This window comes from Astyanax mexicanus, chromosome 11 (genome assembly GCF_023375975.1).
Source record: "Astyanax mexicanus isolate ESR-SI-001 chromosome 11, AstMex3_surface, whole genome shotgun sequence".
Taxonomy (NCBI): domain Eukaryota; kingdom Metazoa; phylum Chordata; class Actinopteri; order Characiformes; family Acestrorhamphidae; genus Astyanax; species Astyanax mexicanus.
The window spans coordinates 5550935-5565328 of record NC_064418.1 but is presented as its reverse complement, the minus strand read 5'-3'; the positions used below and the strand labels follow the sequence as shown (position 1 = coordinate 5565328).

Below are 14394 nucleotides of genomic sequence, written 5' to 3'. Positions count from 1 at the left end.
TGATGTGTGTGTGTGTGATGCGTGTGTGTGCATGAGAAGCTCTGCATTGCATTAGAGGACAGTGCACTGCTTGCCATCCAGCAACAGGTCTGTTCCCATGGTGATGGAAGTGGGGTGAATGCACAGACAGATGAGAGATGCACCGAGTGTCTCCTAGTCTATCTGCTTACTGCTGCAAATGCTCTTCACACACAAACACAGATATACATCAAGGCTATGTTCATTCTACGTTCGTTATCTATGTTGCGGTTTGCAAAATACCCATTCTGAACAGTCAGATTGGAATTTATGACTTTTACATCAAGAAGAAGTGAAGAAAGGAGTTAAGAGAAAGGGAAATGGAAGACAACAGTAAAGTAAGGGGTTCAGTGATGGGATAATAAGGTAACAAAAAACAAATATTTGAACTGATGGTTCTGTTCCAATAATAATACATACAGGAGCATCTAAAATAAAATTGAATATTTTACTGAAATAGTAACTTTATTTCAGTAATTTATTTCAAAATGTGAAACTCATATATTATATAGATGTATTACACACAGAGTGATCTATTTTAAGCAGTTATTACATTTATTGTTGATGATTATGGCTTACAGACAATAAAAACCCCCAAATCAGTGTCTCAGAAAATTTAAATATTATATAAGACCAACTGGTACTCTTGGCAGTGTTGGCAGTGTGCCAAGTCCTGCTGGAAAATGAAATCTATATCTCCAAGCAGTGGCTGAATAATGTGTACGAACTTGAATGCGGTATTGCTCCTGTGATTCTGGCAAGGACGAAACCAAAACTTCATGTGAAGCACTGTTCTATTGTGCATGCATTGCATTTACACCATGCAAACTGTTCAGACAAATGTCAGGTACAGGTCAAATTAAATAGATAATGTAAATGGTCTAAAATAAACCTCAGATTTGATGAAACAATCAGAATTGGCCCACGTTCATCTGCTGTGTGAACATAGCCAAAGACAAATCTCCTCGAGTTTTAACCCCCTCACACGCTCTCAAATCAGCACCATCCTTCCACCACATTTAATCTTCATCTACATTAATCACTGATGTGCTGAAGTTGCCTGACTGGGCACTTTGGTCAGGAGACTGACAGGAGAAACTGGGTCTGGCCTTTAGGATTAGAGATAGAAGAAAGCTGATTAGCTCTGTCCGTTTGCTCGGATGCTCACCCTAATTACAAAACGCTCTACTCATTGTGAGGCCTTTTACAGGCTAATGGTGGCTCCACGCCAGCACACGACTGCTGAGTAACCGCAGCACTACGATCATAAAACTTTCAACATACTACACTTTTATTACACGGGTCAGAGCAATGAGGTGAAAGTCACGTTTCAGTAAACCACGCTGAGACCTTCACTTCCAACAAGATAAACTGCAATCGGCTCATAAGCTATCTACACATTTAGAGTGTAATGATTTAGTCACTCTTCAACTACTCCTGTATACAGTAGAGTTTGACCAACTTATTCTCTAACCAGCATCGTCAGCTGATAATATCACTATAGCTAAGTGATAACCCATATTAATTTTCATTATAATAGTTTAATATTGTACCAAAATAGGTGGATTCTTCTAATTTCTTAAAAAAGTAATCATCCCCAACTTGTTCAATTTTTTTTTAAGCAGGAGCTGTATTCACTGCTTTCATTAAAGCTTCTAATAGAAAAGGGAATAAAAGGCCTACAAAGAATTTTAAACTGAAAGCAATTGAAATTGGGCCTCATTCACCAATATTTGAAGTTTTATAAAGTAAATTTGGGAGTTTGATCCACGCTCTTACTCCTCCCACTCTCCAACCTATATAAACCGTCACTTCCTCTCTACCTGCATGTCGAACAACCTCGCACCCACCTCCTCCCCATCTTCCTCCTTCATTTATTTTCTCCCTTTCTCTTCCTGTATCTCTTTGTGTGTGGGGGGGGGGGGGGGGGGGGGTGGGGTTTAGCTTCACGCTTTTCCAGCGAAGCTTCCCCGAACTCCTGCCCAATCATCTGAGTTCACCCCCCTTCTTTTTCCTTCTCTTTCTGTCAAGGGCGTGGGGAAATACTAGCAAACTTCCTACCAATTTTCTTAAATTTGCTACTAAATTTACAGCTCCTCAACAGTCAATCATCAGAATCCATTCCTATAGGTGCACGCACTGCGTACACCCCGCTCGTTAAACACACACACACAGACACACACGGACATGCTGCAGAGTGCAAAACATCTTTTACCTCAACAATAAACAGAATAAGGAATAAAATAACATTGCTGTTCCTAAAAAAGAGCTGCCAACGTACCTTTACAGCATGAATGGGCAGGTCGCACAAAGTGCCGCACTGTTAAGATACGAACATGCCAAAATCAGAGCGCACCTGCCTATTTCATGTTACACCTAAAAACACGCCCGTGATTAATTACAATAAAATTAGTACATGTCTTTTTGCTCGTTTTGAGCTGCGCAAGGTGTATTTTTGCACCCTCGCGGTACCAAAGACACACCGACACAACCTAAATCCAACTACGAAATCCGCAATTGACTGGTGCACTATAGATCACTAAAATAGGGTCCCTAGTCTTCTTAAAACCCCTTCAAACTTTTAGCATGAGAACTGCATTTAATAAAGATAAGATTTGTAAGAAACATCTTAAAGAATAACTTGTTAATTTGTTTAGTATAAAGCCAAGCTGTATAGCAAATCACAGTTGTGATAACATAATAATAACAGCTAACTTGAATTGCACTACCTGTGTGCAGCAACAGCGGGAGCTATACAGCTGACCCAAGGCTGGTAATTAGAGATGCACCAGTATGGAAATATGGAAATCATTATACCGTGTACAGTCACATATATACATCTACTTAAATCAGTCAAATTGATGAAATGGGCTCTACTTTACAGTTTCAATTGCAATAATCTGCAACGTGCCACAGCACAGTGTTCATCATTCCCACGCTTTAATTCTGTGTTGTTTTTTTTATGTTAGCATTGTGTTTCTGAGAGAGGCATACATTCTGTCGTCCACTAAATTTATTTTTAGTACTCTCCTGGCAGTCAAAACCTCCAACGCACATCACAGACATTCATTCATTTCAGTCCACAAGCATCAACATCAAGAGTTTTCCTCTGAATAGAAAGAAAGCAACCCTCCACCATTAGCCAGACCTCACACAAAAGGACCTTCAACAAGTGGCTGCATGGGCTGAACACTGCATGAGGCCTGTGAGGCAGGATGAAATGAGGAAATGAGGAAATGAGGCAGGGGGGTAATCTCGTCTCGTCAGGTTTCGTAATGGGAGAATCCTGACTGATTTTTAATTGTGGTTATGAAATCGGTGAAGGGGAAACACCCCTGTTACCAAACACAGCCAGACAGAGACAGAGAGAGGGGCGTGAGAGAGAGATGGAGTGAGAGAGAGAGAGAGAGAGAGAGAGAGAGAGAGGAAGAGAAGAGGAGGAGGGGAGAGGGAGACGGTCCTTTCAGGACTGATAGTGATTGTCTTTTGATGCGGAGTGCTGCTATGGTAACCTGCTGGGAAACTACGGGCAGCAGAAGAGGGCAGGAGAAGAAAAGAGAGCTGCCTCAGAGCAGATTAAACACAATGACAACACACACACACATAAATACACACACGCAAACACACACAAAACAACAGCGTGCACACTGGTCTGCAAGAAATCGTGGGTCCTACAATGACCAGAAACGGCAACTGCAATGTCTTAGTAAAGCACATTGAATAAATATTGAATTATAGCTGTGTTACATCTTTTGATGCTGATTACGCAAAAAAAAAACAACCTTTAAATTACCTTTATTTACATTGCCTCACTGTTAGATACTGATTAGTATTAAACTTCTGACACTGAATCTGACAACTGCATGGTCCGCAGTGCTGGTCCTCATGACCAAAATAGGTCATGTCAATATAACACTACTCTGTGAGCTCTGCTGGAAAAGAAACCAGGCCAACTTTTTTTTTGTGGGGAATAATGCAGGTCTTTGTGTCCCATAAAATACAGCATTTTTTTATATTTATTTTTTTTAAAGACTGTATATCTCCAATCATATATTGTGTCTGTATTGTACATGGTTCCAGTCACACTTCCTGAAGCCTTTCATCATCTCTGTATTGTGTTGGTTCTTTTTTATTTTTTTTTTATTGCTGCAATTCCGCCTGTGGGAGTCGGCTGACAAAACACATGAGAGAGCAGCTGACGTGACATCCAGCTACGGCTCAGTCAGAGCGCATAAAGCAGCGATACATAAACCCACCAGAGTGCCCTGCAACGTTAAAAGAGGCCAATGTAATATTCTACCACTTTGCTCCACAGAGAGCTGGAGATCTGCACTGTATCTCTGACTCAAACGGCTGTGGAACTTCCTGAGCATGAATAATGCTTGAGGACAGTTTAAATAACGCTGTACAAAAAGTACTTACTGCATATTGCAGGATGTTCCCCTGTGACAGGACTCATGGCGAGTTAAGGGTTTGCCTCAGAAAGCACATGCAGAATGCACACCCCAGGTTACCCCTTTAAAAGTGCTGTTATCTAATCCTCTCCTTTAATAATGGGAATGCCAAAAATGCACAGCACTGTGATTAATAAAATGTTTATTTATAATACTCTAATACTGTATTTACAATATATTTGACCTTGTCTTGTACAGGTACAGAGACTAAACATATGTATGTGGTGTATTATGTAATGTCTAGGTTTTATTATATAAAAAATAAGAGACCACTTAAAAATAATGAGTTTCTTTGATTTTATCAATTTGAAAACCTCTGGTATATAATTAAGAGGAAGATGATTGGTCACAAGCCATCAAACCAAACTGAACTGCTTGAATTCTTGCACCAGGAGTAAAGCAGCATAAAGTTATCCAAAAGCAGTGTGTAAGACTGGTGGAGGAGAATATGATGCCAAGATGCATTAAACTTTTGATTAAAATCCAGGGTTATTCCACCAAATATTTATATTATTACCAAATATTTGTATTATTATAGCATAATACATCAATGTTTATTTTACTCAGACATATACGTATAAATAGCAAAATCAGAGAAACTGATTCAGAAACTGAAGTGGTCTCTTAACTTTTTTCCAGAGCTGTACATTACTTTAACTTTTTAATAATACAATAAACAATAATATTGCCTTTATTGTTGGATGCAACAGCTTCCTAGCACTCTGGGGCAGATTTAAATCTTTCTTAAAGGGCCTCATTATATGTTTTAAAGCAGTCATTCACTCTGCAATCACTATACTGACACTAAGCTGCAAAAACCTTCTATTATAAAATTATTGTATCTCTGAAGCTAACACATTTACATATCTCTTTCTATTGACTCTAACAGTTTGGCCCCATTCACTCATCATCCACTGCATAGTACAAGGTAGCCAATCAGAACAGAGAACAGAGATCATTAACCTTATATCTATACCAAGGATTCAGTAACAGAAACAGCCTGCTTTCAATAATAAAGTACCTGTGTTAAGGGGGGTGTGGTTAAATTATTGTGTGGAATATAAGTATAATCATTTTTAAAGATTTTTAAAGAAGTTTAAATGTCTCCCAGCTTTTAAGTGCCTTATTTTCAGATTTTTAAGTGATCAATTGTATCAAAGACAAGCGTAGAACAATGATCTGATTCTTTTCTTGAACCTTAATTCCAAATAGGATCATGCTTATTTTGACATAGCATTTTTTTCTATTTTTTTTCTAATTTCAGAGATTTTCAGGTTATGATGGGCTCTCCTTTCAGATAGCTCGCAAATTTAACTATAAAAATTTCAAATTAATTTATTATGTTCTTTTTGAGAAACTTTTTTATTATCCTTTATTCTTTTATGTATTATAAAAAAACTTAACAATCTTTTATCAGTTCATTGATTTCTGATGTTTTATTTTTTTGCTGTGTTTTTTTTTTTTGTATTGGTATAGAGATATTTACAGATATTGTAATGAAATATCATAATTTTGGTATTGTGACAACATTACACACTAACAATGTGGACATTGGTGTCTCTAATCTCCTCAGAATATGGTTTGAGTGATCAAAATGACTGTAGATGAATCCATTAAAACACACTGTACCTCATTCACACCTGTGCTTACACCTTACACCTGAGCTGGCCATTTATGACCAAATCACAAAGGATGTATATTAATGCCAGGTGAGAGTGAATGAGCTCTATGAGTAACATTCTACCAGCAAGAAAGCCATTACTGGATCTACAGTAGCTACAGAAGGTGCTGTAAATGAATTGTTTCAGCATTGGCCCAGCATACTCACTGTACTGTAAGTGTATCACGCCTGTATTTTTACACACATGAGTAATCCACATGTGGGAAGTGGGCAACATTGGGACATTGCTACATTGCTACAGGGCCTTTTCCAGTACCCACCCCTGACATCCTGCACCCTGAACACCCCACTGCATTCCCACTGTGACCTTTCACTCAGTATGTGTGCTGGTCTGTTTGTCTGGGTGTGCACTCTTCTGCTTTTCAGTGCACTTGAGTAGTTAAAAGCCCTGCAGCGAGTTTCTATCATACGCACACGTGCAAAGCTAAGATGATAAATGGATGAGGGAACTACGCTTCCCATTTTTAAGAATGAGGCAGTGATTTACAGCTCCATAATCTTGGCCAGAGCCACGGAGGAGTCAAATCTACAGGGAAATCTAATAAGGCCGTGCAGAATGTGCGTGCTAAGGGCAGTGATGCGTCTGCTCACATCGGATATGGGGAGGTGGGGTTGGGAAGGGAGGGAGGTTTGCTGCTGTCTTGACTACCTCGCTTCTTGTTCACTCAGAGCTGCAGAAACCATATTATAAAAACAAAACCTTTTCCTTCAGGCAGCGATTAGGATCTCCAGGCTCCATAATGCTGAACAAGAGCTTCAGCATGTGACAGAGAAAGCTCCAGCCCAGCTTCCACATCCTGTGCATTAAGGCATAAGCCTGCTGGAAAGGGAGATGCTGTTATCTCCTGCAAATGGCAAATGCTCTAAAGCCCTGATCTTAGGCAGCTGACTACAGAAGGTTTCAAAGGGCTCTCTGAGGAACGCTCTCCAAGCGACATTCGCTTTGCATGATGTTCAATTTGCTTTGTTTCTAAGCTAGCAGCTGTTTTTTCATGCTTTCCAGCTTACCTTCACATAGTGAACCAGCGACTCCTCTTCATTCACCTTGTAGGTCTGAACTCCGTACTGCTTGGCCAACCTCAGGATTCGGTTTTGAGTGGGTCCGATATAAGCTCCGCCCAGGTCCACCCATTTGGTCTGTTTATTCTGAAAGGGGTGAGAGGCAAATTTTCTAATTAATAAACATCCTACAATTGAGCTTAGATCAGGCCCAGCACAAGTATCCAGCACAACCCGGCCCAAGCCTGTGCACGTTCTGCTCGAGCAATAAACTGTCATCATGAGCCAGAGTCAGCTTTTTTTTTATAATAGAGTAATAGAGCTTTAAAATTGAGCTTTTTAAAAACATTTCGAGTTGTTTGAATGAGTAAAATCTGTTCAGAATGATGTTAATTAACATTGCAACACTGAAGAAGAAAATGTTTTTCAAGAACAGATCTATGGAAGATTAAAACAAAGAACAACGCGAACAATGATCCACAGCCTATATTAGGCTACGAGAATGACATTTCTCTCATTTTTTTATATTGAGCTTTATATTGTGCGCAATACAGACAAGTGGAGTGTGCACTTTTAAAACACAGTTTGATTTATTACTTTGTCATATTGTGATAATCTCACCATAGCTTTATGTAAAATAAAAATAGACGCCTATGTCATAGACTATTTTCTTGAGGTCGACCCGACTCGGCCTGAGGAAAGTAATGGGAAGTTCAGGTCGGGCCTCGGGTCGGTTTTGGGCTGAGAATCTAAGCTCTATCCTACATGTGTCTGTAATTAAACAATAGTAAGCACATATGAATGATTTCTAAACTTCAGTCAGTCATTGGCTGCAAAGCATTGCCTATGCCAGGACAACCCACAAGCCGCTATCCTTCCGGTATCAGTGGGATGGAACAAAAGGGACGGCACCTATTTGACAGTAATTATTATCATGTTTCACTGAATCCCAAGTCCATTTCAAAACAAAATCTTTTTGGGAGTAACAGACTATATTCTTATTACTACCCAGGCCATTGTGATCAGAGTTTTCTGAAGGTATGATTTAGATGCGCCATACAAGTAATGCAAATGTATATTGTTCAGAAAACTCAACACTGGGTTTGGGATTATGGTTCATACAACACGACCAACTAATTTTTATTATAGCGAACATCTTACCTGAACTGTGAAGGTTCTTCCACCGACTCGGTCTCTGGCCTCCAGCAGTACAGGGTTTAAACCACTCTCCACCAACAGCTTGGCTGCACTCAGACCTGCAGAGGAACAAGAGGCAGGAAAATTGAGTTAATTTACTATAACAGCAGTAAAAGTCAGCTTCAGTTTGGAAATTGCTTATGGTGGTGCAGCTGTGGTGTATTATATCAAATACTCAATTAAATGCTGTGTTTGCTTTTGTGAAAATATAAAACAATCAATGCAAATTTCTGATCTCATTGCCATCACTATATTGGTTTGGCTGTTTTAATGGATTCAAATATATATTACATCCATCCCAAACTTTGATTTAGGGTTAGAAAACACTGAATTAAAAAGTTTGGGATGTAGGTAATGTTTGCTTCACTACAATTCTGTGAGTTTATTGGCAGGGAGTGAAGAAAAAATCTGATTAATCAGGTTTTCTTTTTCCTGTTTACACAAGTTCATTGAAACACGTTGATCAGATTAGATAAACTCGGATGTTATGCAGTAAACAGATTATGAAGTGCATAAAAACACAGTTAGTGTGACAGCTCTGTCAGGGTCTGGTGTCAAAGTAATAAAACCCAAAGAATCAGAATATTTCCTCCACAGCAGCAGTAAGTAAAATCTGCCGGCAGGGAAAGCCAGGAAATGCATAACCACATCACTGATTGGGGTTTCCTCTGTCTGAACACACGCATGACCTTCCTGTTCCTAAAGAGGAAGCAAAATCTCAGTTACTGTGAGAAACTGCAGAAGGTCTCAGGGCCAAGGATGTGCCAAATTTCAGTTAATTCTTTGCCAAGCCGTGTACCGTACTCTAGAGCTCACAATACGTGTTTTTAAAAGTGGTGGGAAGGTATCTGTAACTAAATAATAGTATGTACGATTACATACTATTGTATGTATTGTATTGTATAGTATGTAGCAATTAGCACTACTAACACTAGTTTTTTCCAATATCATACAACCTTAATTTTCACTTAAAAAAACAGAAGGTTAGCAGGCACCATAGAATAGAACTGATTTTGACTTAAAATCACTATCTAAACCCTTTAAATTGTTGGACCTTGAATGTGCATTCTGTATAACATGCTGCATACATTAGTTTCTTTTGAATTACTTGATAAATACACCTGTAATAAATAATCAACATCAGATAAACTAGTTTTAACAAAGTAAAAACTTGAGGCAGATTCAGTTGCACCTGACTATCTAGTATTACAATCCAACCAATTGAACTTTAAACACAGAAATTCATAGTCCTAAATATTTAAAATATTAACTCTATATACAGCTCTGAAAAAATATATTTAAGAGACCATGTCAGTTTCTGAATCAGTTTTTCTATTTATTATATGTTTGAATGCTTGAATGGCACTGATCTAATTGCCTAAACTTGATCTTATTCCTCTTTTGCAGGCAGAAATGAGGGACGTGACCAAAGAAACACACAAGAAACAGCAAGATCTGCAGTGAAGAACGTCAGCGGCCAAACCACAGGAAGTTTATATGGAGTAGCAGATAGCCTGAAGTAAACAGCAAACGTGTCTGGCATCCAGACAAAGCAGGGTCGCTTCCCCTACACTCAGCTGCTGGACATGAGCCATACTATCAGCACAAATCACCTACAGCTCTCAAAAAACACGAACACACACACACACACACACACAACCCACACACTCTGTCTCGACCTAGCAACAAGTCAGTGTGTAAAAGTGCTGGAAGTGTCTGATATTTAGATCACTGTAAACCACTACCTTGCAATCTTTGCAATGTAACAGTCAGATATATATTGAATAATACATGTCATGCTACAATTAGGGCTTGCCAATATATAGTAAACATCCATTTATTCTAAATCAATTTAAACAAATAGAAACTATATTGTTGTATCATGCCTGGTTAACATCAACACTCAACAGAATACAGTTTTGTGTAAATTAAGAAAAGCAGCATAATGATACTATTTCATTATGTCAAATAACATAATACAGTACAGTTTAAACGTTTTTTTAAATTTCTGTTAAAGAAGGTTCATTTGTGGGGCTCACACTATGATTGAGAGGTCGCTGGTTCGAATCCCGGTCATGCAGCTTGCCATCGGCTACCGGAGCCCTGAGAGAGCACAATTGGACTTGCTCTCTCTCTGGGTGGGTACAGTAGATGGCGCTCTCTCCCCTCATCACTTCTATTGTGATGTAGATCAGCACAAGGCACCTGTGAGCTGATGTATTAAAAACGAGTTGCTGCGCTTTCCTCCGAGTGCACTGTGATGCTACTCTGGAATGCTGAATCAGCAGCAGTTCGAAAAGAGGTGGTATTTGACTTCACATGTGTCAGAGGAAGTGTGTGCTGGTCTTCACCCTCCTGGTGTTGGGGCATCACTAGTGATAGGGGGAGAGGTAAATTGGAGAGGAAATGGGATAAAAATTAGAAATAATCTAACCTGAACTTTTAGAAGTAGCCTTGTGTTTTTATCAAACATAAAAATATAATTTAAAGCTTCTATTGCAAACTGAACCTAATAACCCTTCCCAGCTGATATCTGTTGAAGTATGATGAACACTTAGCTGTTGCCATGACTGAACTGAGCCTACTGGAAAGGGGGAGGAGAGTACGCTCAAACAGTCCTTTTGTTTGCATTAACAGTGTCAAGAGATTGGAAACCATGATTAGTTTGCAGGTAATGGAGTTTTACACAGCTGATGATTTATTCAGGTGCTTTAACAGGCTGGTATGACGTGGCTTTTCCCACAGTACTGGGGGCTACATGTCCTCCAGCCTTAATTCAATACAACTTCACCTTTTACATATGTTCCTTTAGTTATAGAGCTACAGAAGATGAATGTGGGAGCAGCACTACACATGATGGATCACTGCTGGCCTTTTTACTTTCCTTTCGTGGATGGAATGGTGACGCAGCACCGCTGAGTGTGGGAAGTTAACGGTCCAGCAAAAAACAGTCACGTCTGGACTTTGTCAAACAAAGCGCTGCACTCATTTGCCAAACCAAAACTTACACTAGAATGTACACACAGACTATAACCTCTATTACTGTTATACAGTTGGATTTGGGGGGGTCTCTGCTGGGTTTCTCTGGCCAAAAACATTGTCAGACATTATTAGTGTGTTCTCTGTGGTAAAAAAAAGAAAGAATCCACCAACAATCTTGATCTGTATAACACAGTTTGTGTCATGTCTGAGCAGATTCTCTACTAAAGGAAAATTTAACAGCATTCACATACCCAAATTATACTGTTTCTTTAAAGGTGATGTTTGTAAGTTTTAGTGGGATTTAGTGCCCAAAATGCGTCTCTATAGAGCTTTTGTTTACATTCCTCTCCTGTCTCTCTCTCTGTCGTGCTCGGCATGACTTTAATTTCCACCTGTTCTCGTTTTTCCACCCGTTCTTTAGCCCCCTACCTCCATATAAGGGCGTTGTTTTACCTGGCCGCCTCCCAATTCAGTAGCCGGGGCAGCGGTAGTGTATTGGACCACGACCCTGACGACACAGGGTTCAATCTCGCATGAGGAGCGGTGTGATTATTTCTTTACCTGCTTTGAGATCAACTGTTCTGCAACTGGGTTCAACAACCCTCTAGGATGGAGAGTTACTAGTCTGTATAACTCCATCCCATTACACTTCATTTTCCAAAACAGATTTTTGGTTTGGAGAATATCTGGCCCATTGCCAAACTTAATTTCCGACCCCTGGTGTAGGGTTACAAATGAGAAATAGGATTGGGCCTAAATCTAGTAAAGTATATAGTATACATACACCAACCACTAAAACATTCCCAATTACAAGACAAGTTGTGACAAAATGTGATAACAATCATCATCATGATCATCATCATCATCATTTCGCACATGGAGCTTTTAATGCACACAGGGTGCTCACTACAGAATCACAACTCGACTCCATTGGTCTACTGAGGTAAAAGACACTTCAATAGCTTATCCTAGACCCTATATTCAGTATAATTTAACACACATTTGGTTAATTCAAGGTGGTCTTTTTTTAAATAGCATAAGATTTAAAAGTAAAGAGTTTTTAAAGTCCAGTGTCTGTGTTTAAGCAATATGTTCTTTTTCCAAGCTTCATCCTCCCATCTCTCAGCAGGAGCCCACATCTGTACAAACGCACAACGACCTTTCATCATAAACAGAGTCTCAAAGCTGGACGTCCACCAGCGTACATATTGGTTTAAGCTTTTTTTCCCATTTTAGTGCAGAATCTTCTATTGGTCCCAGTTTCCTTCATCTGCTGCAGTTGTGCAAGAGCTTTCCCTGCACTCTCCATCTGATACAAGTTGCCTTTTGTCTTTTGTTTATGCCAGAATCTTTTATAACAGGGGTGCCTTTGATCAGGGACAGAAAGCCAAAGTCTTCTTCGAAATGGCTCTGTGATACAACATGATACAACCCAAACCAAATGATGCTTTTCATCACAGACTCTGGGGTACACTTTACGGTGAATTATATTTTGTTGAGCAGATTTATGGCCAGTGTTGTACTTTCTCTGTACAAAACTCATCTCTCTCTGAAACATATAGAGATGAATCTAGCTTATAAAAGTCAGGCGGCAAGATAAATGAGTTTGAATGAGTTGTATGTTTGTCTAAAGGCATTTAACTGCATATCCAGTTAGTATGCACTGTTTATACTGGTTCCTTTTCAGCCAGTGAAAGGGCTACAGTACACACAGACAGTGTAGCTTTAGAGCTTATACTGGATTAATCTCTGCCACGGTGAATCAACCCAATGGGATTGTCAAAACACTCGGGAAAAGGTTAGGGTTCCTTTGAAGAGAATTTCTGGTGATCAAAGAGCTGTTCTCACAGCATTGATTTCTCTCTCTCTCGTCTCTACCCTCACTCACTCTCTCGCTCCATCTCTTGCTACACCTGAGGCAGAAGCTGACCTAATTGCAGTGACTTTTATTTAATAATTGGAAGACAGTCAAGCTTCTTGCTCTCAAAGCAGGCAAACATCTCACTGTTAAACTACAGCAGACAAGCAAATTGGAAAGACGGAGAAAAACAGGACAAAAGAACGATCCCTAGAGAGATAATTCCACCAATTTATATGGACCTGTAATTAGTGATTAGCGTAGACTGGTACTGTATATACTGTATACAGAGGTCAGCACATAGCAGCACTTATAGATCACAGTTCTGACGTGCCATCAGCTGTCGGCACCAAGAGAGAGCAAAATTGGCCTTGCTCCCTCTGAGTGGATAGATGGCGCTCTCTCCCCAATTGTGCTCAAAGGTGGTGCCGGGTGGCACGAGGCGTCTGTGAGCTGATGTATCGGAATCGAGTTTCTGCGCTTTCCTCCGATCGCGCTAGCCGCTCAGGCAATGATGCATCGGCAGCAGCTAGATTTCACACGTGTCGGAGGAGGCATGTGCTGGTCCGCACCCTCCTAGGGTTGCAGGCGCCACTGGTGATGGGGATGCACAAAGGGGTGGGACAATTGGATATACAATTGGGAGAAAAAATGGGAAAATTATATAAATAAATTTATATAAAAAAAAAACTACAGAGTCCATAGCAGGCATGACACCATGTTGAATAATATAATATAATTTAGGCTACTTAATTATATATTAATTATAATAAATTGAATAAAGTGAAAAAGGTGAAACGTCAGGTCATGGTCAGTTTTTTATATTCAGACATTTCATGTTTAATTTTCTACACATAAATATAAAATATTAAATTTTTAGTGCATTACTACTTATTTTAAATAAATTCCTCATCCCTGGATGCAACTCCATTAATTTTTACGTGATTAGGTTCTATTATCCAGGGCCAGACAAATAAAATTTATTTTTTTTAAGAATTCTAAATTAATTATTTAATTCTTCATGTGATATATAAGCTTCCAATATCCCGAGCCAGGCAGATTAAAAATATACTGCTGAAATAATACTGCAGCCTCACTGCAGCTCTGTGAAAGCACCCCATCGTAACCAATCTCTCAGCACAAGCCGAGCTCTAACCTCCCAGCCCAGCAGTTAAACACACATCCCTGCGCTCTTGTTTTCCTTC

At 39.5% G+C, this 14394-nt stretch overlaps 1 protein-coding gene across 1 annotated transcript in view; it reads right to left on the bottom strand.

The window, feature by feature from the left end:
* The window catches only part of mao (monoamine oxidase), a 48890-nt gene that overhangs the window by 17461 nt on the left and 17035 nt on the right, over nt 1-14394 (bottom strand). The window contains exons 2-3 of the mRNA XM_007227824.4: nt 8314-8408; nt 7162-7299 (exon numbers count right to left, since the gene is read on the bottom strand). Of these exons, the coding sequence (XP_007227886.2) occupies nt 7162-7299; nt 8314-8408 (233 nt within the window). The remainder of the gene's footprint in view (nt 1-7161; nt 7300-8313; nt 8409-14394) is intronic.